Source organism: Malaclemys terrapin, chromosome 3 (assembly GCF_027887155.1).
Source record: "Malaclemys terrapin pileata isolate rMalTer1 chromosome 3, rMalTer1.hap1, whole genome shotgun sequence".
Classification (NCBI taxonomy): Eukaryota; Metazoa; Chordata; order Testudines; family Emydidae; genus Malaclemys; species Malaclemys terrapin.
The window spans coordinates 186,279,539-186,303,505 of record NC_071507.1 but is presented as its reverse complement, the minus strand read 5'-3'; the positions used below and the strand labels follow the sequence as shown (position 1 = coordinate 186,303,505).

The following is a 23,967-nucleotide window of genomic DNA, read 5'->3' as shown; positions in this document are numbered from 1 at the left end:
TATAAGCTGTACAGTATGTGCTGTTTTTTCAGTAACTTTTTATTCCCTATTTAAATACAGGAAACACAAACCTCCATCTTGTAATTTGGTATATTATATATCCAATGCATCACTGAGCCATTTCGTGGTTTTATGTGGAGTGAAAATTAATACCATAGGCATTAGTCCATTAAATGGGACTGTAGTAAAAGTTACAGTATCTAAAAGTAAAATTAAGATCAGCACACCATTGCAAGAGGGAAAAAAAAAAAAGCTTCCATCTGTTTCAGACAGTATTTATATTAAGAACTGATGTGGCTGACTAAATGTTTTTTCATGCTCATTTTTATTAAAGTCAGTGAAACACTCCTTGATTCAGAGTCATGGAAGAAGATATGAATCTTATTTAACAGTGTATTGATTTGTAGAATGGATCCTTAATATCAACAAACCATTTTAATTGTCATATTTAAAACAATAATTCAGAGTCTACATGTGCGGTAGCACTGACTTCATTGGGGCAACATGTGAGAGTCAGGATTGCAGAATAAGATGCATGGACTAAGGATTTAGGACTTTTAAAATGGAATTTATGAATTTGACTCAAAGAACACAATCTGTAAATATTTTTAAAATGCCTGTCTTAAAGGAATAGTTGATTTTTGTTTTAAAATTAAAGATTTTCCCCTACTTTTTATAGCAATAAAACATACATCTAAAAATGTAAAGTTAATAATTGGAGTGCTGTTGAAACATTAACCATAGTGGCAACATTACACTGCTGTTCAGGTCTGATATGGTTCAATGACTATTTAAGTATTTATCCATTGTGGAATAGTCATTAGACCAGACAGGGGGGAAGAGAATAGGACTCTGTAAGCCAGTGGTAGGGCATCCACGTGGGAGACCTGGAGTCCAGTGCCCATGCTTCAATAACTCTCTTTAGTTGGTTCATACTGGCAACAGCTTCAACAGAAGATTGAGGGAGTACCCAGAGCAGAATACCCCAGAGCTCTGTGCTTAGGGCAATCTCCTGAGACGTGGGAGTTCCCCTGTTGGAATTTTAATAATATTTGAAATTAATAATATGGGAAACCACCAAACACTAGTTTAACCATAACTTCCTTTATTGAATCCAAAGGCCAACTGGTACTTTCACAATTGCTCTAAACATGCCGAAATAATAAGCAGTTTGCTGCATCCAAACAGTAACCCAGCATTTGATCAAGACCCTTACAAAGCCCTATTCCTAGGGGTGCTTAGACCCATATTGGTCAGCTCCAATGTGGTCAGCCAGGTATTAGCAATGAACCCTTTAAGAGTTTGCCTGTTTGTTAAAGGGTATAAAAAAGTAATGTCTCTGCCAATTACTAACTTTAGCTAAAAAACAATTTGAGACAGTTCATCCTTAATCCAGATAAGATTTATAACCTCCTTCTCCCCAAGGCCTTTTTCCCCCCCTCTTTCTTTGTGCTCAACAGTCTTTTCCATTGCACCTAGGCTTTAACACTGATGCATGAGTTGGGAAGCCTCATGCTGGCTCATTTTAAGACCGATTCTGTGTCTTATTTAAACCCACCTGCAGTCACCCCTATCAGTCAGAAGCCTTCTTTTTAGAACCTTTCCCTTCTCTTATTCTTTGCACCAGACATCCTCCCTCCTTCATTCCTTCTGGCCATATAACTTACTATTTTCAAGAGACCTTTCCCTTCTATTTCCTTATCAGGGCCTTTCTTTACAACACATCTATTTTCTTAATTCCATATTTATCCTACTTTCCTTATTCATATCCTTTCTCTTCCTCTGGCAGAAACTGGGGAATTGAACCTGGGTCTCCCACATCCCATACAAGTGCACTAACCACTGTGCTGAAAGGTACAGGGTAGGTAGGGGGTACTTTCTCTTCCTGTGGTCAGATTATGAATGGGAGCCAGTAGGTGGCCTCTGAGTACACCTACCAAATCAGGTCCTGCATGAGACTCAAGCACAGTGGTTCTCAAACTTTTGTACTAGTGACCCCTTTCACATAGCAAGCCTCTGAGTGTGGACCCCCCCCCCCTTATAAATTAAAAACAGATCTTTATATATTTAACACCATTCTAAATGCTGGAGGAAAAGCAGGATTTGGGGTGGAGGCTGACAGCTCAGGACCCCCCCATAACCTTGAGAACCCCTGCTCAAGCAGACGAGTGCCTATCTTCTCCTGGTTTGTGAATCACTGGGGCTTAGGCAAGAGAGCGGTGTCCAGATGTCTATAGGGAGGAAGCAGTGCACATGCCCAGAGGCAGAAACTTAAGTGCCCAGGGAGCTTTTATCTTGAAAATGTAGGTGCTAAGTGAATTTAGGTGCTTACCGGGTTTGGCAGGAGCTTTGTGGAACACAATGGAGACAAAATGGCGACTTGGACACCTAAGTATGAGGTTTAGATGTCTAAGTATGTGACAGCGTTCCCCATAAGGCTTTATGGGGGGACGTTTATAAATGTATGTATGATATAACTGGCTGTATGCTTGCTTGATTTCTAAGTAAGCTCTGTGAGGCATTTGGTCAGCTTCTTTAGGAAGGAATTCACCAAGTTAAGTACCTGATCAGGAAACACTTGGGGAACAATGCATCTTGGAATGCTCCAATCCACATGAGAAGTCTTCCTGGAGACATGCAAGATGCCATGTGGACAATGGCGTCGGCCTGCAAAGACTGAGTCATGCAGGGGCATGTGACTTGCCCAGGTGACTCCAAAACTCCATCTTGGAGCTGGACTTTGCAGAGGAGGGAGGAGGGGGGTCTCCACCCACAAGAGAGAGTCTATTTAAACCCAGGGGAGACCCCTCCATTTTGTCTTCAGCTGGCTAAAGAAGGAGCCTCTCCACCCCCCCCAACCCCCCCAGGATACTTGAAGGAGACTGAAACAAAGGACAGTAACTGCAGGGGGTGTGAGTGATTGCTGGACCCAGGCTAAAAGGAGATTAGCCTGTAAAAGGGAGCACTCTGGAACTGGTGAGGAAATTATCTGTATTCAGTTTGATTAGGCATAGATTCGCGCATTTTATTTTATTTTGCTTGGTGACTTACTTTGTTCTGTCTGTTACTACTTTGAACCACTTAAATCCTACTGTCTGTATTTAATAAAATCACTTTTTATTTAGTAATTCACTCAGAGTATGTATTAATACCTGGGGGAGCAAACAGCTGTGCATATCTCTCTATCAGTGTTATAGAGGGCGAACAATTTATGAGTTTGCCCTGCATAAGCTTTATACAGGGTAAAACGGATTTATCTGGGTTTAGACCCCATTGGGAGTTGGGCATCTGAGTGCTAAAGACAAGCACGCTACTGCGAGCTGTTTTCAGGTAAACTTGCAGCTTTGGAACAAGTGATTCAGACCCTGGATCTGTGTCTGGAGCCAAACAGGAGTGTCTGGCTCAGCAAGACAGGGTGCTGGAGTCCTGAGCTGGCAGGGAAAACAGAAGCAGGGGTAGTCTTTGCACATCGGGTGGCAGCTCCCAAGGGGGTTTCTGTGATCCAACCCGTCACAAGTATCTTTTATGGATCTGGGCCCCGGTGTAAAATGAAGTGAGACTATCGCTCAGTGCAGAATCTTACATCTAATATTTAACTTTGCTTACATCCCTGTGTAGCCTCCATTTACACATACTGTATATTTATAGGATCAGAAGTATGTCCTTGTATTCGTGTATATTTAAATTGTGCATAGCAATGTATTTAGTATACACTTATAACAAGTTATTAATATTTCCTTTTAACATACAGATGCTTACATTTAAGGAAAACACCTCGGCATTGTTTTCTAACCACCAAATATACCAATGTTACAATATAAGAAATAACACTTAGTTTTATTTAAAATTGAGTATTTCAGCATGTTCAACCAGAGAATGTAACTAACTGAACTTTCCTAACCTTAGAATTCTGAATAAAGATGGTGCCTCTTGCTATGGAATGAATAATTAATTATATATAATTTTATTTATAGAGGGAGCATATATAATTATTCATTCTCTCTCTCTCTCTCTCTACTTTAAACCTATTTTTGTGATTTTTAATTTTTGTATTTCTTTGACTAAAAAAAATCCAAAAAATGCACCGAGATTTGTGGTCTGTTATTGTCCAGGGTTTAAATTCTCAGTCATTTTTAGCTTTCTACACGACTTCTACCAAATTATAAATAATAGTTTAGCTTATTCCCATCCATGGAATTAAACACTGTTGAAAATCCTACAAGGCACCTATTTGCATCTTCAGATGCTTAAATACACAGGTGTGGGATTCCTCTGGTCCCTGGTTGTGCTCAAGCCCCCCCCCCCCCCTTCAAACCCCTTTCACCAAGACCCTACTCCACTCCACCCAGTTCTGCACCCTCCCAGGAGCATGCCCTGTCCCCACTCCTCCCCCTTCTCCCCTCAGCACCTCCTGCACACTACAAAACCTGCACACCGCAGCAGGTGGGAGGCACTGATTGATGGGGGCTGTCGATGACGGGAGGCACTGAGGGGAGCTGGGTACTAAGCACCCACTATTTTTTTTCTGTGGGTGCTTCAGCCCTGGAGCACCCACAGAGTCAGCACCTATGCTTAAATACTTTTAAAAATTTTGTCCTGTAGGTTGGATTCATAAAGACCTGGCCCTAAGTCTCAGATGGGTTCAAAAATGTCAACCTAGGCCTATACAACACCAGCACCCATGGGAAATATAGGGTGTGGTCAAGGGAGGTGGCGAGGAGGCATGAACCAGGGAATCCCACTATCACCTGGTGAGAGGAAACAGCATGACTGTGCTTCACTAGAGCCTCAAAAACAGGTCCTCCCAATCAGTATTGCCTCAAGTTTACATGCCTGGCTCTTGAGGCAGCTGGTTGTCATACAGGGCTCTCTGGCCACCAGCCACTTGAGATCAGGGACAGCCTGGGTGAGGATGAGATGGAGAGTGCAGTGTTAGCAGCATATGGGAGTTGCCTTCCTATTGCCTTGATGTGAACAACAGAGAGGTGATAACGAAGAGCCGTGTGGGCTTCCCTAACATGTGTCTGTACATTAAGCATGGGTCTGTGGGACCCAGGCTTGTGGACTAGTGTATCCAAGGCTGTGCTAGAGGCTCCACACTGCACTGTGAACCCAAGTTCCCAGGGGCCAGACCCAACTCTCACAGCCCTGCTAACAAGCCCACGCTGCACTACACAGCGCTTCTGACTCAGATCCGCAGCTGGACCTGCGTCACCACCGCAAAATGGCAGCGCTTGGACCCAGCCCAGGCTCTGACCCACCCCCTCAGCTGGGTCCTGAGGGCCTGCTGACCCCAGCCACACGGATGGGGGTGTGAGCGGAAGGGGCCTGAGTCGGAACCAGCTCAGCGCAGAGGCGCACCCACCACATCCCACCGCCCTCGGGGATCTACAGGAAGGGCCAGCAGCTCCCAAGGGAGCGTCCCCCGCCGGCTGCTCTGGGCGGCCCCGGCCACAAACCGGGACGCGACGGGGCTGGAGGAGCCCCGACCCCGCTCACCACACCGGCGGGACGAGGGGGGTCAGGCTGGCCGGGAGGGACACATCGAAGGGGCAGAACTTGCAATTCGTCCCTCCGCCCCGGAAGTGACTGTGTTTACTTCCGGGGCGGACTCCGGCGGCGGTTGCCAGGGAAGCCGGGTTGCTAGGGAGGCCGCGGTAACACGCTCCCCTTCCAGTCACACCCGGGCCGAGCCCCCCACCCCCGCGGGTTTCCGCTGCCCCCGTTTTCCCGCCCCTGGTCTCCGCAGGATGTTCATCTACCTGAGCAAAAAGGTGAGTGTCCCGGCGGCAGAGCCCCGCGTCGGCAGCACCGAGCCCGTCCTGCGGCCGGGGTCACGGGCCTAGCGGGAGCCTCCGCTCTGAGCTGCTCCGCGGGGTGCCGGGTCCTCTCCGCTACCCGCGGGCAGGGGCCTCTCCCCAGCGCTGCCGCCCTCTCCCGAAAGCAGCAGGGGGCCGGGAGAGCTGGGATCGGATCCGCTCTAGCGCTGCCCTGGGTCCGGTCTCTTCCCTCCGGGCCCCAGCTGCCGAGTGTGGCTAAAGCTCCTGACCTGCCCGGGGCGCGGAGCGGGGGAGGGGGAGCCTCTTCCCTGCGGCCTCCCCTCGCAGCTGACCCTATCCAGCAGCGGGGACAGGCTGCTGGGCAGATTCGTATCGATTTTAAGGCCAGGAGGCCCATGAGACTGGCCTAGTCTGGCCTCCAGGCTGACATAAGGCGGAGACCTTCCCTCAGTAATTTCTGCATCAAGCCTGCAGTCTAGAGCTAGGGCATGGCCCTGAGCACTGAAGAGATGTGGGGATTGGAGCCCCTAAATTGCCTTCCTTAGGCACCTTAGAGAGATCCCTGTAAGTCCAACATGAGCAAATCCCCAGTGTCCTTATCCGTTTCTCCCCCAGTGTTTGGCACCTTCTCTCACAATCAGAGCAGTTGACGTGAAAGATAAATAAGTGGACCCCTATGTTAGATGTTTTTAAGAAATGTCCTATTTTTATTAGTTATTACTGTTACACTTCCCCTCCCCCATATTTCATTCCCTTGGTTTGTTTATCTTTGTATAATTTTACGTGAATGGCCTTTACTGTATTCTATCAACTTTTAATTGTAGTAATGTGCTTACAATTCTGATAAATTGCTGGAGCAATTTATATTATGATTCATAGATTCTAGGACTGGAAGGGACCTCGGGAAGTCATCGAGTCCAGTCCCCTGCCCACATGGCAGGACCAAATACTGTCTAGACCATCCCTGATAGACATTTATCTAACCTACTCTTAAATATCTCTTGAGATGGAGAGTCCACAACCTCCCTAGGCAATTTATTCCAGTGTTAAACCACCCTGACGGTTAGGAACTTTTTCTAATGTCCAACCTAGACCTCCCTTGCTGCAGTTTAAACCCCTTGCTTCTTGTTCTATCCTTAGAGGCTAAGGTGAACAAGTTTTCTCCCTCCACCTTACGACACCCTTTTAGATACCTGAAAACTGCTATCATGTCCCCTCTCAGTCTTCTCTTTTCCAAACTAAACAAACCCAATTCTTTCAGCCTTCCTTCATAGGTCATGTTCTCAAGACCTTTAATCATTCCTGTTGCTCTTCTCTAGACCCTTTCCAATTTCTCCACATCTTTTTTAAAATGCGGTGCCCAGAACTGGACACAATACTCCAGCTGAGGCCTAACCAGAGCAGAGTAGAGCGGAAGAATGACTTCTCGTGTCTTGCTCACAACACACCTGTTAATACATCCCAGAATCATGTTTGCTTTTTTTGCAACAGCATCACACTGTTGACTCATATTTAGCTTGTGGTCCACTATAACCCCTAGATCCCTTTCTGCCGTAGATGCACAGTATCCCAAGTGTATTTGCTTAGTGTTTGTGATTGGGGTGTTTTCAAAATAAGACATTGTTATTATTAATCAATTCAAATGAAAAAATATTTTTTTCTTACAGATTGCAATTCCTGGTAATGTTCGGCTAAGATGTATATCTTGGAACAAGGACCAAGGTTTCATAGCATGTGGTGGAGAAGATGGATTGTTGAAAGTTTTAAAATTAGAAACACAGACAGGTAATGGAAATTTTGGAGCAAAATCCACCAGGTCTCTGAACACTTAAAGTGGTGTTCTTCTTTGAAAGTGACTTTGAAATATGATACTGTGGGTAGGGCTGTCAAGCGCTTAAAAATTAATTGTGATTAATTCCATTGTTAATAATAGAATACCAATTATTTAAATATTTTTGGATGTTTTCTACATTTTTAAATATATTGATTTCAATTACAGCACAGAATACAAAGGCCAAGACTATAACAGGGTTCAAAAAAGAGCTAGATAAATTCATGGAGGATAGGTCCATCAATGGCTATTAGCCAGGATGGGCAGGGATGGTGTCCCTAGCCTGTTTGCTAGAAGCTGGGAATGGGCAACAGGGGGTGGATCACTTGATGATTACCTGTTCTGTTCATTCCCTATGGGGCACCTGGCATTGGCCACTCTCGGAAGACAGGCTACTGGGCTAGATGGACCTTTGGTCTGACCCCGTATGGCCGTTCTTATGTTTTTAAAGTGTACAGTGCTCACTTTATATTTATTTTTGATTACAAATATTTGCAATGTAAAAAAGAAACAAAAGAAATAGTATTTCAATTAATCTAATACAATTACTGTAGTGCAATCTCTTTATCATGAAAGTTGAACTTACAAATGTAGAATTGCATAAAAAATAATAATACCTGCACTCAAAAATAAAACAATATAAAACTTTAGTGCCTATAAGTTCACTCAGTCCTACTTCTTGTTCAGCCAATTGCTCAGACGAACAAGTTTGTTTACATTTGCGGGAGATAATGTTGCTTGCTTCTTGTTTATAATGTCACCTGAAAGTGAGAACAGGCATTCGCATGGTACTGTTGTAGCTAGCGTTGCAAGATATTTACATGCCAGATGCGCTAAAGATTCGCATGTCCCTTCATGCTTCAACCACCATTCCAGAGGACATGCGTCCATGCTGATGATGGATTCTGTTAGATAACAATCCAAAGCATTCCGGAACGACACATCTTCTACTCCTGGGGGATTTCTGCGCCAAAAAATTAAAAATTCTGTGCACAATATTTTAAAATTCTGAATATTTTATTTGTCAAAATAACACGATATAATCACACCAGTTTCAATTATTTTTAGTCATTTCTTTCAAAATACCTGTCAGCAAGTATGTCTGTAAGAATACAGACAACAAAAAAGATTCAGGAAATGTTTTTTGACAAATAGATTCCTTACTAGGCATATTAATACAGAACTCTGAGTAATAAGTCATTTAAACTACAATACAGAACTGTATTTCCCGCACCCCTCAGAAGCAGGAGGAGCTGAGGGAGAGGGAAGTAGATTGCTGGGAAGGAGCTTAGGTGTGACCTTGGAAGGTTTTTGGGTATGGGTGCGAAAAGTATGGAACAGATTTTTTTTTGGGGGGGGGGGGGGGAGAGGAATTGTTAGGGAGCTTCCCCTATGCAGACCCTGGCTGACCCCTAGCCTCTCCCATTCAGTCAGGCACATCTACCCATATCACCGTGTGTTCTAGCACCCCCTTGTGTCCTTGCACCCCCGTCCATATGTCCCCCCACCCCCATTCAGACACCCACTCCCCTTATCCCCATGTGGCCCTGCACCCCTCCTTCTGTCCCCATGCGGCTCTATACCTCCTTTCCCATCCCCATGTGTCTCAGTGCCCCCACCCAGCACACCCGTCTCTGTGTCCCTGTATCTCCTCCCCGTCTCCACGTGTCTCTATGCCCCCACCTAGCCACTCCCCTGACCCTATGTAGCGCTGCACCCCTCCCCCATCACTATGTGGCCCTGCACCTCTTTCGCCCCATGGCCCTGTGCCTCCACTCCCATTCAGCTGCTGCTCCAATCTGTCCTCCCCCACTAGCCCTTATGATCCCCCCCCAGCACCCCATGCTGTCTATCTCCCCATAGCCCCTGTGTCCTGACCTGACCTGACAGGTGCTGCAAAGAAGGCAGGCTCTTTCTCTCCCCATGCTGTCTGGGAGCTGCTGCTGTTCTTGCGCCACAGCGCAGTCTGTTGGGCAAAAGATGGAACTGCAGCAACATTTCATCAAAAGCTTTTTTCTGCGCAAAAAGTTTAAAATATGTGTGGGTCATCAATTATGCATGTATGCAGTAGTGCAGAATTCCCCCAGGAGTAATATTCATTTTCATCATCTGAGTTAGATGCCACCAGCAGGTTGATTTTCTTTTTTGGTGGTTCATATTTCCACATCGGAGTGTTGCTCTTTTAAGACTTCTGAAAGCATGCTCCACACCTTGTTCCTCTCAGATTTTTGGAAGGCACTTCAGATTCTTTAACCTTGGGTTGAGTGCTGTAGCTATCTTTAGAAATTTCACATCGGTACCTTCTTTGCATTTTGTCAACTCTGCAGTGAAAGTGTTCTTAAAATGAACAACATGTGCTGGATCATCATCTGAGTCTGCTATAACATGAAATATATGGTGGAATGTGGGTAAAACACAGAGCTGAAGACATACAATTCTCCCCCAAGGAGTTCAGTCACAAATTTAATTAACACATTATTTTTTTTAAATGAGCATCATCAGCATGGAAGCATATTCTCTGGAATGGTGGTCGAAGCATGAAGGGACATATGAATGTTTAGCATATCTGGCACATAAATTCCTTGCAACGACAGCTACAAAAGTGCTATGTGAATGCCTATTCCAACTTTCAGGTGAGATTGTAAATAAGAAGTGGGCAGCAGTATCTCCCGTAAATGTAAACAAACTTGTTTGTCTTAGCGATTGGCTGAAAAAAAAGTAGAACTGCATGGACTTGTTGGTTCTAAATTTTTACATTGTCTTGATTTTGAGTGTAGTTATGTAACAAAACAAAAAAATCTACATTTGTAAGTTGCAGTTTCATGATGGAAGACATTGCACTACAGTACTTGTATGAGGTGAACTGAGAAATACTATTTCCTTTGTTTATCATTTTTCTGGTGCAAATATTTGTAATAAAAATATAAAGTGAGCACTGTACACTTTGTATTCTGTGTTGTAATAGAAATCAATATATTTGAAAATATAGAAAAACATCCACAAATATTTAATACATTTCAATTTGTTTTCTATTATTGTTTAACAGTTCAATTAAAACTACAATTAATCGTGATTAATTTTTTTAAGTTAATAGTGTGAGTTAACTGCGATTAATTGACAACCCTAAGTGTGGATTTCCATAAACACTCTGAAAACACATACACACACATATCAGATTTATAGAGTAAAAGGATGCCGTTTTTACAGTCCTATTAGTTAATGTCATTGTCACCTAAAATCATACTTTAAAAACTGCAATCTAATTTATTTCCATCATATGCCTATCTCAGTGCAGTTCTGTCTGATCACTATCTGTTATCTAGATCAAAATTCCTTGGAACAGAGACTGTGGGTGGAATTTTCAAAAATACTTAAGTCCCAGATCCATAAAGTTAATTAGGTGCCTAAGTCCCATTTTTAGGCATCGCTGTGATCCACCAACCTCCACTCGGCTACCGCTTAACCTTGTAGGGATAATCTCACTTCACACCTAAATATCTCCTGTAAAAGTTCCCTTAGCACCTAAGGATCTGGTCTTCACTATAGGGAGATCAGCGCTGCTGCAATTGATGCAGCAGGGGTCGATTTAGTGGATCTAGTGAAGACCTGCTAAATCAACGATGAGAAGAGTAAGGGAAGTCGACCGGAGAGCGCCTCCCGTTGATGCAGTGCAGTGAAGACACCGTGATAAGTCGACCTAAGCTACGTTGACTCCAGCTACGTTATTCATGTAGCTGTAGTAGCGGAACTAAGGTTGACTTACCCCAGTAGTGAAGACAAGCCCAAAGTTTCAGCCTCTGAGCATGGGTACTGCACCCTCACTCTTGGTGTCTGCACCCTATGTCCCACCTAGACCCCAGTATGATCTACTAACTGGGGGAAGGTAGGCGGAGGAGTGATCTGATCCAGTAAGTATACTCAGAGGCTCCCTAGCTCTGCAAAGCAGCCAGTTGGGAGAAGGTGTCCTTCCCTTATAACCTTTAGCCCAGTGGTTACTGTATTTCCCCAAGATATAGGAAATCCCCAGTTCAATTCACCCCTCTGATGAGAAGAGATTTGAACAAGGTTCTCCCACCTCTCAGATGAGTGCCCTAGCCACTGGACTATGGGATATTCTATTGTGGATCTCTCTCCAGTTGAAGTTGTTCCACTTTAATTAAATAATTGAATAATTAAATACTAATTAGGCCAGAGAGGATGACAACCACTCTATATAATCCAGTGGTTAGGGCTAACGGTTGTAAAGGAGGCTCTCCTCTCGCCCCTGCCCCCAGCTGTTTTTGTGGATTTTAATGCCTGCCTAACTCTGTCTTGCAAGAAGTGACTTAGGTGCCTAAACTATCTGATTCTAGGAGAGGGTTTCTCAGTCATGAATCACAAGAGGAGATAGGTGCCTCCTTCAGCTCTGATTGAGGCACCAACATACAAAAGAGGGATGGGGCTTGGAATTCAGCCCTCTCATTGGCATCTCTCATTGACTAACTTCTGTCTTCCGGTGTCCGTGCCTTGTCGTGGCGGGACAGCTTGCATGCTCCAACGATCCCCAGAGTCTGTGTCTGTGGGGGCTTTTTGCTCCTGGTAGGTTCAACCATGCTGGATTGGTCCATGGGGGAGGGGTCTGACAAAACAGACACCCTGGTTCTCCAGGTTGGGGGTTAGGCACAGGGCTAACAACCCTGTCCTGTAAAAAACAAAATATGTTATGGAAACAGCAACGGAGAGATCAACCATTACTCTGTGTGATGGTTTTCAGGAGTCAATGACCTGTATGACTGCCAGTGGTGGAAGCCGAAAGGAAGCCACTCGCATGAAGGCTGAAGTACTGAACACCAAGACAAAAACCAAACTTGTTTTTTGGAACATACGAACAATGCACGAAACAGGGAAGCTAGCTCAGGTCACAGCAGAGATGAGATGCTATAGCTTACACATCCTGGGTATCAGCGAGAGCAGATGGATGGGATCAGGAAGATTAACAGCCTCGGGAGAAATTTTGCTGTATTCTGGACGGGATGATGAACAACATCCTTTTGAAGGGAGTGGAGTATTCCCTGCTTGAATGGCAGTCCATCATCAGCAGACTTATGAGAGCCAGACTGAAAGGGAAACACAATAATATCACCCTGATTCAGTGCTACGCTGTGACAAATGACAGTGATGAAGAAGTAAAGGACAAATTCTACCTTCCACTGCAGGAGGAGTTAGGTTGTGGCGTGGTACTCTCTCTAACTGTCATCATGGAAAACCTGATTGCCACGGTTGGTAAGGACAACACAAACAACGACAGAGCAATGGGAAGACATGGGTGTGGCACCATGAATGAAAATGGAGAGCTTGTTGATTTCTGCAATATGAATGACCTAGTCATTGGCGGAACCCTTTTTCAACATTGTGAAATTCACAAGCTGACATCGTGTTCTCCAAATGGCAGAGATAAGAACCAGATTGACCATATGATGATCAATAGCAAATGGCGACGCTCACTGACGCATGTGAAAGTGAGAAGGGGTGCAGATGTTGGCAGCAACCGCCACCTTGTGACAGCCTCCATCATGCTAAAACTGAAAAGTGTGGGTCCACCAAACAAGGGACATAGACGTTATGACATTGACAAGCTAAAGTCCCCTGAAATACAGAAACCCTTTGTTCTGCAGTTAAAGAACAGGTTTCAGGCACTTGCAGACCTTGATGAAGACAAGGGGAATGCAGATGAGGAGATCCGCAAGAAGTGGGACAGAGTAACAACAATTTATTAACAGAGCAGTGAAACCTGTCTAGGCTACAGGCAGAAGAGAAGAAAGGATTGGATTACACCCAGCACATGGAACACAATAGATACCAGACAAACCCTGAAGAAAAAAGTTTGACACAAAATCCCAGAAGCTAAAGGACAGATACCATGAGCAGTATAGCAAGGCACACCGGGAGGTCAAACGCTTTGTGAGAGCGAACAAACAACATTATATTGATAAATCTGGCAACACAAGCAGAGGATGCAGCTGCTCGTGGTGAACAAGGGACCAGCTACAAAATGACGCGGCTTATCAGTGGTAAACAGCAGACACCAACAAACACTCTCAGCAGGGACAAACAAGGCCACCTACTAACAACAGAAAAAGAACTAGAAATGCACTGGACAGAGCATTTCAAAGAATTGCTGAACAGGGAGCCACCTAAAGAAGAAGCAAACATCCAGGAGGCAGAAGAAGATCTTGATATCAACGGGGACACCCCAACTAAGGAAGAGATCATTCAAGCCATCAAATCCTTAAAAAAATGGAAAAGCTCCTAGCAAGGATAATTTTAATGCAGAATTGTTCAATTCAATTCCTGAGTTAGCAGCATCTAACCTGGCCCCTCTATTTACATCAGTCTGGAAAAAGGGAAAAAGTGACAGATGAGTGGACCAATGGGGTTATAGTGAAGATACCAAAGAAAGGAACTCTCAGTGATTGTAATAACTGGGTGGTATCACACTTTTATCTGTGCCAAGCAAAGTATTGTGTAAGGTCATAGTCCAGCATATATCAGAGGGAGTTAATAGCGCTCTCAGAAAAGAGCAAGCCATTTTTCGGAAAGGCTACGAAACATAATAGAACAATGTTTAGAATGGCAACGGCAACTCTACATAAACTTCATAGATTTTGAGAAAGCTTTTGATAGCATTCACAAGACCAGCCTATGGCACATTCTGCGAGCATATGGCATCCCTCTCCATATAATCAACATCATCAAAAGCTTTTATTTCAACTTTACATGCAGTGTTGATCACAGTGAGCTCAGTTTTGAAGTCAAAACAGGAGTACATCAGGGGTATGTCATGTCTGCAGTCCTCTTCAATGTTGCCATCAACTGGGTAATGCAGCGTACAACAGAAGACATGCCAAGAGGTATTAAATAGACACCCTTCTCATCCCTTGAAGACCTGGACTTCGCAGATGGTCTCTTTCTTCTATCACATACCCAACACCGTGTACAAGAAAAAACAATTCGACTCAATGCATTCAGCCAGCAAATTGGACTGAAAATCAGCAGCAATAAGACATATATCATGACCTTTAATATTGTCTCACCATCACCAGTACAGATAGAGGATTATGTTCTCACCAATGTAGAAACATTCACATACTTTGGCAGCACCATCAGCCAGGACGGTGGAACAAGCCAGGACATCCAGAACAAAATCAATAAAGCCAGTAACGCCTTCAGGAGCTTAAATACAGCCTGAATACATCAAAATACAACACCAAAAACAAACTCAAGATTTATCAGAGCTGCATACTTTCAACATTACTTCATAGTGCAGAATGCTGGGGAATGAGAAAGTATGACATGTCCAAACTGTCTTCATTCCATATAGCCTGCCTCAGAAAAATCCTCAGTCTCTTTTGGCCCAGAACAATGTCAAACCAAGATCTATTGATGCAGTGCAGCCAAGAAGATATGAGCACCATCATTGCCAGGAGGCCTTGGAGATGGATTGGCCATGTGCTTCGGATGGAAACTGATTCCATCACCAGAGTAGCAATAAGATGGACATCTGAAGGCAAGCGAAAATGAGGCCATCCGAAAACAACATAGCAAAGAGCTGTGGAAGCCGAGCAGAAAAACCTGGGGCACAGCTGGGGAACCATTGAAAGACTTGCCAAAAACAGACAAGAGTGGATGAGCTTCGTTGCTGCCCTAAATGCCAGAGGCATAATGAGAACATCATGATGATGATGATTGACTAACTTAGGTGCCCCTCCCTCCCCAGTGTTCTGGCTTTTGTGGATTGTATTCTAAGGCACCTGTTTCTATCCATTCATTGTATAGGGAGTCTAGGCACCTAACTCAGGCTTTGTGGATCCCATTCTTGTTCCAGTGATTTTTCTAGGTCCCTAAAAGTTAGGCATTGGGATGCTCAGCCTTGCAATGTCTAAGCCCCTTTGTGGATCCAGGCCCATCGATGCTGGAACTAAGGGTGATGGTGGTACTACCACACCCTCTGACTTCATAGAATATCAGGGTTGGAAGGGACCTCCGGAGGTCATCTAGTCCAACCCTCTGCTCAAAGCAGGACCAATCCCCAACTAAATCATCCCAGCCAGGGCTTTGTCAAGCCTGACCTTAAAAACCTCTAAGGAAGGAGATTCCACCACCTCCCTAGATAACCCATTCCAGTGCTTCACCACCCTCCTAGTGAAAACGTTTTTCCTAATATCCAATCTAAACCTCACCCACTGCAACTTGAGACCATTACTCCTCGTTCTGTCATCTGGTACCACTGAGAACAGTCTAGATCCATCCTCTTTGGAACCCCCTTTCAGGTAGTTGAAAGCAGCTATCAAATCCCCACCCCCCCCCCATTCTTCCTTCTGCAGACTAAATAATCCCAGTTCCCTCAGCCTCTCCTCATAAGTCATGTGCTCCAGCCCCCTAATCATTTTTGTTGCCCTCCACTGGACTCTTTCCAAATTTTCCACATTCTTCTTGTAGTGTGGGGCCCAAAACTGGATACAGTACTCCAGATGAGGCCTCACCAATGTCGAATAGAGGGGAATGATCACGTCCCTTGATCTGCTGGCATTGCTCCTACTTATACAGCCCAAAATGCCGTTAGTCTTCTTGGCAACAAGGGCACACTGTTGATTCATATCCAGCTTCTCGTCCACTGTAACTCCTAGGTCCTTTTCTGCAGAACGGCTGCCTAGCCACTCGGTTTCATAGTCTGTAACAGTGATTGGGATTCTTCTATCCTAAGTGCAGGACTCTTCATTTGTCCTTGTTGAACCTCATCAGATTTCTTTTGGCCCAATCCTCTAATTTGTCTAGGTCCCTCTGTATCCTATCCCTACCTTCCAGCATATCTACCACTCCTCCCAGGTTAGTGTCATCTGCAAACTTGCTGAGGGTGCAATCCACGCCATCCTCCAGATCGTTAATGAAGATATTGAACAAAACCGGTCCCAGGACCGACCCTTGGGGCACTCCGCTTGATACCGGCTACCAACTAGACATGGAGCCATTGATCGCTACCCATTGAGCCCGACAAAATAGCCAGCTTTCTATCCACCTTATAGTCCATTCATCCAGCCAATACTTCTTTAACTTGCTGGCAAGAATACTTTGGAAGATCGTATCAAAAGCTTTGCTAAAGTCAAGGAATAACATGTCCACTGCTTTCCCCTCATCCAACTCATCTCGTCATAGAAGGCAATTAGGTTAGTCAGGCATGACTTGCCCTCGGTGAATCCATGCTGACTGTTCCTGATCAGTTTTCTCTCCTCTGAGTGCTTCAGAATTGATTCCTTGAGGACCTGCTCCATGATTTTTCCAGGGACTGAGGTGAGGCTGACTGGCCTGTAGTTCTCCGGATCCTCCTTCTTCCCTTTTTTAAAGATGGGCACTACATTAGCCTTTTTCCAGTCATCTAGGACCTCCCCCAATCACCATGAGCGTTCTTGAGGTAGTTTCCATTATATACAGCATTTACAATTTGGTTCAATGGCTCTCAGCAGCCCCACTATAAAAATTTGTTCCAGCACCACTGTTCAGGCCTAAGTAATGTGAGAGAAATCTGTTAAACAGTTTGAGAGTTCATTTTAAAATAAATGTTAGTCAAATTTTTATTTATTTGTTAAGTGCCAAGTCCCAATCTTTGTCAATGAGATTTTGTTCCTAATCCACTTAAGTACTTTTAAAAATCCTACCCTATGTCTATTTATGTTATGTACCCGTGCAGTTCTGAGCACATGGTTGGTGTTTAACAAATAAATAATAATCTGACTAGTACATTTATTTTGAAATGAATTATCAAACTGTTAGGTAGATTTCTCTCAGATATGAACTCAATCCAAATAGCTCACTCTTTTTAAACTGAATGAATATTGACTGCTGGCCAGCATGTTGCTATTTAAATAGAACTGTAGCTTGAGGAGTAAAGGTTATGCATATATATTTGTAAGTCATATATGCAATTTATGTTGCTCTGATTATTGTTAATCATTCTTCTGTTATACAGTGGAGTCTAGAGAGCAGGCTAAGTGCATTTTACAAGTTAAGATAAGTAAATTTTAGGAAAAGGAAATAATAAGGCTTTTCAAGTTCTTGTGCTTTTTCAAATGGAAAATAAACAAAGGGAGTTGGCTTTGGTTTCTCTTCAAGCCTCTGGATCTTGATGAGAGTCTGAGCTTGGGGAGCAGTTGGGGCGAGCGCAGATGCAGCTAACAAACAGTGAGATGTAGATAGAGAATGGTCCACATCTTGCAATACTTTCTTCTGAGAGTAGTTTTATTGAAGTCAATGGGATTGACCACATGAGTTAGGATTGCAAGATCTGATTCCAAATGTACTGGTGAATGTATTTCATTTATTACAAACAGTTTTTATTATTTTATTTTATTTTTGTTTAGATGAAGCTAAATTAAAGGGACTTGCAGCTCCTAGCAATCTGTCAATGAATCAGACCCTTGAAGGTCACAGTGGTAAGAGTTACATTATGCTACTCTGTCATCTATTTAATACTTAAAAATCTAAAGGTTGGAGTAAAAATACAAGCTGTTAATAGTCTGTTATAAAATTGATAAAATAATTTTGTTGTTATGCCATTTCCTATTATAAGACTGGAATAGAGAGTACCAATATAAATATCAGTCATGTAATGGCTTGGCCATCTACTATTACTAATTAATCCAAGGAAATAAGTATTTAAATGGGCTCCTATCACCGCCATGGCAGTTTTCAGTTTACATATATGTACATCATACAAATAGGGTTTATAGTTGTTGTAGGACAGGAGTGAAGAAGGGTAGAATGGCAAAATTTCAGTGCCAAGAGAATGAGCATAAGAAAATTGGAAGCATAAGAGAATACTCTTTGAACTGTTCCATTAGAAAGGGTCATGGGCCATGAAAGGTGGAATTTGAAGAGAGTCATGGGGTCTACTAGGTACACTTAAGAAAAGAGAGAGGCTGTTTTAGGTTATTAAGATAACATCAGAGAACAGTCTTTTGCTCATTGTGAATATTTGAAAGTGAGGCCTGTTGGATGTTTGGTATTTGAGGTCAATCAAGCACCTACATTTATGAGAGTAGGAGAAATTGTGAGATTTGTGTCAGATGGAGTAGTGGTGAGCAGGATATTCTTTGTAATAAGGAGGGAGATTTTCAAATGCACAAATAGTGATTAGGACCTTAACTGCCACTTATACCTTTGAAAATCTCCCTCTAGTAGAATGCTAATTATTAGATCTGTTGACCTGAAGAAAGCTATTATGACCCAGGAGTTGATGAGGATGAGGCAGGCAGAAACAGAGAAGAGGGCAGAAATCAGGAAAGGATACAGATTTGGGCTTTATTCTCATTGAAGTAGTAGTTGCATTTGGAGAGACTGTGACTGAAGAGGGTAAAATAGATGAAGAGGTGGGAACGATGCAGTAGAGGTCTGTGAAAAGAAGAGCGTTAATGGCCAGTCACAAAAAAGAGTGGCTGAAGAAGCAGAATCAAAATCAGCAGAGCCAGGAGATTCCATAAAAGTGTGGTTGAAAATTTGAAAAGGATGTAATAATCTTAGACCATTTCCTGATTAGTTTAAAAAGTGAATTTTATATAATTTTCCAGGTTCTGTGCAAGTGGTGACCTGGAATGAACAGTATCAAAAGCTAACAACCAGTGATCAAAATGGGCTCATCATTGTGTGGATGTTGTATAAAGGTATTGTCTGGAACAAGTCTGAGATTGGGTAATATACCATAGTGGGTGGTTTTGAGATTGAATAATGTGTCAATTAGGGGGAGGGATAGCTCAGTGGTTTGAGCCTTGGCCTGCTAAACCCAGGGTTGTGAGTTCAATCCTTGAGGGGGCCATTTGGGGCAAAAATCTGTCTGGGGATTGGTCCTGCTTTGAGCAGGAGGGGTTGGACTAGATGACCTCCTGAGGTCCCTTCCAACCCTAATATTCTATGATAATAATAACATATCTATGATCTCTGTAGACTTTAATTGCAGGTTCCAAAGCTCAAAATAGGTGTAAAGTGTGTTTCAAGTTCTTAGTTTACAAGCGTTTAATAGCCGGGCTTAATTGTACCACATTTTCCATAGTGTAATCCCGTATAAAGAATGAAGTCATCTTTCCAGAACTGCCTTAAGAAAAGATCTCACTTTTCAAGCATATACTTTTGTTCAAGAGCAAAGAATCGAAACCTTATTATTCACTTTTCTCAATAGCCAAACAGACATTTTCATATTTGCAGAAAACCTGTTGAACCATACAAAGAATATACAATAGAATGGTTCAGGTTTAGTCTTAGAAATTAATATTGAATAATTCTTTGTGCTATAACAGTAAATGCAGAAAAGATACACACTAGTGGAGGTATTAGGCCTTGCCTAGAGCAAGAGACTAGAGTAATTTTTTCTACAGAATCTAGAATTATTCCATGAATTTATTGCATTGTCATAACTAAGTAGTGTATAATTTATAGTATTCATCTTCTGTGTTTAATATTTGAGTTGTTAAAACCATATGCATCAGCACAATTTAAAAATACATCAGTTGTAGGAGTCCACCAATTATCACAAGCAACCAGATCAAAACAAACCAATGAACACACATATATTGGGAGAGAAAGAGAGAAAAAATCTTTGTTAAAGAACAGAGTCCTTTGTCAAATTAGTAGAGGAGTAGAGAGTCACTTCCGTTCTCCATCTTGGATGTGTCAAATCAGGTGGTTTACGTTGCCTAGAATTAATTTTAGTAATATAGCAGAATCATGTATATCAGTGCCGCAAAATAGTCATTAGGTCATTTAGTTCATTACCCTGTCAAAGAAAATTGTTTCCTATAGTATGTTGTTTATGTATTGTCTATTAAATGTCTTAAGGAGTAGAGTTTTCACTACTTCCCTTGGAAAACCTATTCCATAATCTAATAGCTCTCACTCTAGGTAAATTTTTAGTTATTCAGTTATTTTAAAAAGACATTCTACATTTTTCTCTTTTCTTAACTTGATCACTTTACTTCTTTGGACCGCCCTTACTAATTGTCCGTCCTTGGTGTCTGCACTTTCTAATATTTGCTGTTTTGTAATGATGCCTTTACACTTCCTGTTGTTGTCATTTGACCGACCTGTACATCTTAACAAGTCAAGCCCTCCAGTACCTGTTCTCTGAACTTCATTCTATGTGTCAATATCTTTTTGGAACTGAGCTGCTTATGCCTCAACACAGTGGACACTGCAGTGATTGGTGGCTTATGTGTGCCTATATAATTTCTAAGAGCTGCCTCACCAGTGTTTTACAGAGAGGGAACCATAGCCTCTCTTTTCTGTTTTACATCACCTCTGTGTGTGCAGCCCAATGCTACATTGGCCATTTTTTGTTGCCATATCACATAGCAAAGTCGTATCTAATTTTCTGTCAAGTCTCACCTCAGGTATTGTTCTTCATTACTGTTTCACAAGTTTCTCCCTTTTGCTGAATATCTGTATTTCAGATAAACAAAATCTAATTTTATTTCCTGATTATATTTATAACCTCTCTATATTCCTTTGTATTCGTTCGTTCTTCTTTCTTATGTTTGTAACACTTCTCAAAGTTATTATCATTTGTGAATGTCATTATCATGCTATTTGCATTTTTTTGTAATGTGACATTTAATGATTAGCCACATCTGAGTATATCTTGGATTACTTCTAATAAACACAGTTCACTTAAAGGATTGAAAAGTGAAAGGTACAACTGAAATCCATTCTCTGATAACAGGTGCTTGGTATGAGGAGATGATCAACAATAGAAATAAATCTGTTGTTCGAAGTATGAGCTGGAATGCTGATGGACAAAAGATTTGTATTGTGTACGAAGATGGGGCTGTGATTGTTGGTTCAGTGGATGGTAAAGTTGTTACTATTATTTATTTATTATTTGTATTACCATAGCACCTATGATTCCTAATTGTGTACCAAGACCCCAATGTGCTACATGCTGTACAACCACAGATCAAAAAATGTGGACCCTGCCCCAATGAGCTTACAAGCTAAGTATAAGACAAGAGACAACAGATGGTTCTAGACAGATAAGACAGTATTCATCACCATGATAGGCAGTGGTCTCAGCACACCAGCTGCCTAACTGTTGCCACGTTTTTTGTAGTCATCAGAGCAAAGGAGGCTTTAAAGGAAGGATTTGAAGAAGGATAATGCATTAGTTTGGCAGATGTCTATGTGGTGCTCCTCCCAAGCTAAGGGGCAGCATAGAAGAAAGCACTAAGATGATTGTTTGAAAATTTAAGAAGTAGGTTATGGAGGCTGTCATCATGGGTTTATCACAGGCTGGATTATCTTTAGTTTTGTTAACTAATGTGGTGTTCTGGTGATTTGGGTAGTTTTCACTCAGTAATTCAGTTTAGAAAACTTGCATAAGCCAAATTAAGATCCTCTAATTGGAGTGAATGTCTGGCTTTCCATGTATGGTATGGCAAGAGTGATGATATAGCTGTGGTTCTGAAAACATATTTATTCTAAGAACTTATTTTCAGGCACTTGTAACTTTTTCCTAGAAAAAGATTACCCTTGATGAAAAAATGTCTGTTCCTTGTTCTCAAGCCAGTGGTGACTTTTCTTTTTGAAGTCTGATAACATTCCATTCAGCTTAAGTTATCCGAATATGGAAAAATGATGTTTTTTCCATACTTTTTACACCCCATTTTTGTGTGTGTCTAGATAACCATGAATGGTTTAATTTCTAAAGATCAAATTTTGCACAGTTATAGTAATTGAGAAATGAATGTTTTGCTAAGTTCTGGAAAAGTTGGTTGAGAAGTAAAGAATTGATAAAGTGTGAAAATAGCATGTGCCAAACTCTTCATTTTCCTTACTAATTGAAACCTGTACTGTGAATAGTTTTCCATATGTATGTATCGTATCTGGATATTCATATACTGAAATAAACAAAAAGTCGCTTATGTGAATGCATAATCCCATGTAATTGAAATTAAAGGCATGACATGCATATTTCTCATTGTTTATTTTTCTTTATTTAAAAAAAAAAAACACAGCCAAACTCTCTCTGTCTGAAATTTTACTTTTGCAAAACTTGAGAAATACAAGGTCATGTTTCCCACAGTAACATACTACAAAACTTTCTGCCTCAGTATAAACATCACTGACTTAGTTACTGTGGAAACTGTAACTTTGAATTTCTTTATCTGTTTATGTAGTTTTTTGCATCTGAGTAACTTGCATCATCTTTTCAATTCTCTAGTATGTTTCTTAATTTTAATAATTTTCTTTTACAGGTAATCGTATTTGGGGGAAAGATTTGAAAGGTTCTCAACTGTGCCATGTAGCATGGTCCTCAGATAGCAAAATTCTACTCTTTGGAATGGCAAACGGAGAAATTCATATTTATGACAACCAAGGGAATTTTATTGTAAGTTCAGAGTTATGTACTGTATAGTATATGTGTCAACTATCTAATTTTTTTAATATAAAACTGTAGATCACAAGTTAAAACAGACATACTTTACAAGTAGTAACATAATTTTTTATTAATTTGATGGTTTTGAATCTTCAGAATTACACAAGGTCCTACGTGAAGACTTCTTATTCTGATTTTATACAGGTTTTTACATTATCAAGTTTTCTAATGTAAATATTCTGATAAAGTTTAAATACACCATTATTTTGAGCAGCTAAATTAACATAACATCAATTAAAACATTCTTTGCCTTGCAATCCACTATTTAAAAGAGAAATTTGAAAACATTTATGTACATGCTAGGTAAATGAAATGAAGCTAATGCATCATTAGTACTAATATTAACATATCTTAGGCATCAAAGAGGACTTCATTTTTCCACCATGCTGTCTAGCAGTGAGACAGAATTTTAGTATATTAAATTAGAGCTCTTAAAAGAATTATATCTCATCAGCAAGTCCTTGAAGGAAAATAAATATGTATACTATTGCTTTATGTTTCTGTCAGTGTGTATTTTACTTGCCATTGTTTAGTTTGATCTTCCAGTTATGTGGAGTACAGGAATAACTGTTTGAAAATATTTAACAGTAGCAAAGCGCCAACTTTACAAAAACATAGACTTCATTTTCTGGTACGCTTGGAATGTGTACCATTACATTTTAGGCAACAACCCAGTACAGAAAAATCCTCTAATTGTCCATCCTGATGGACAGCCTATTGCCATAATTAAGTGGGTGTATCAATCAAGAGAAGAGGCCATTTAAAAAAAAAGTCCAAAAAGACTTAAAATAATTCTTCTGTAGAAAAAAAAAATCAATTTTTTTAAAAGAAAAATGAAATAAAAGGAATATAACTACAAGAGGTCAGATGCAAATAGATGAAAAAGCAGTAGCCTTGAAAGA

The 23,967-nt window shown here is 41.7% G+C and overlaps 1 protein-coding gene across 1 annotated transcript in view; it reads left to right on the top strand.

The window, feature by feature from the left end:
• Positions 1 to 5,243: 5,243 nt before the first annotated feature.
• The window catches only part of WDR35 (WD repeat domain 35), a 78,410-nt gene continuing 59,686 nt past the window's right edge, over positions 5,244 to 23,967 (top strand). Inside the window, exons 1-6 of the mRNA XM_054024543.1 lie at positions 5,244 to 5,774; positions 7,448 to 7,565; positions 18,006 to 18,077; positions 19,212 to 19,304; positions 21,353 to 21,481; positions 22,884 to 23,017. Coding sequence (XP_053880518.1) covers positions 5,751 to 5,774; positions 7,448 to 7,565; positions 18,006 to 18,077; positions 19,212 to 19,304; positions 21,353 to 21,481; positions 22,884 to 23,017 — 570 coding nt within the window. The 5' untranslated portion in view covers positions 5,244 to 5,750. The remainder of the gene's footprint in view (positions 5,775 to 7,447; positions 7,566 to 18,005; positions 18,078 to 19,211; positions 19,305 to 21,352; positions 21,482 to 22,883; positions 23,018 to 23,967) is intronic.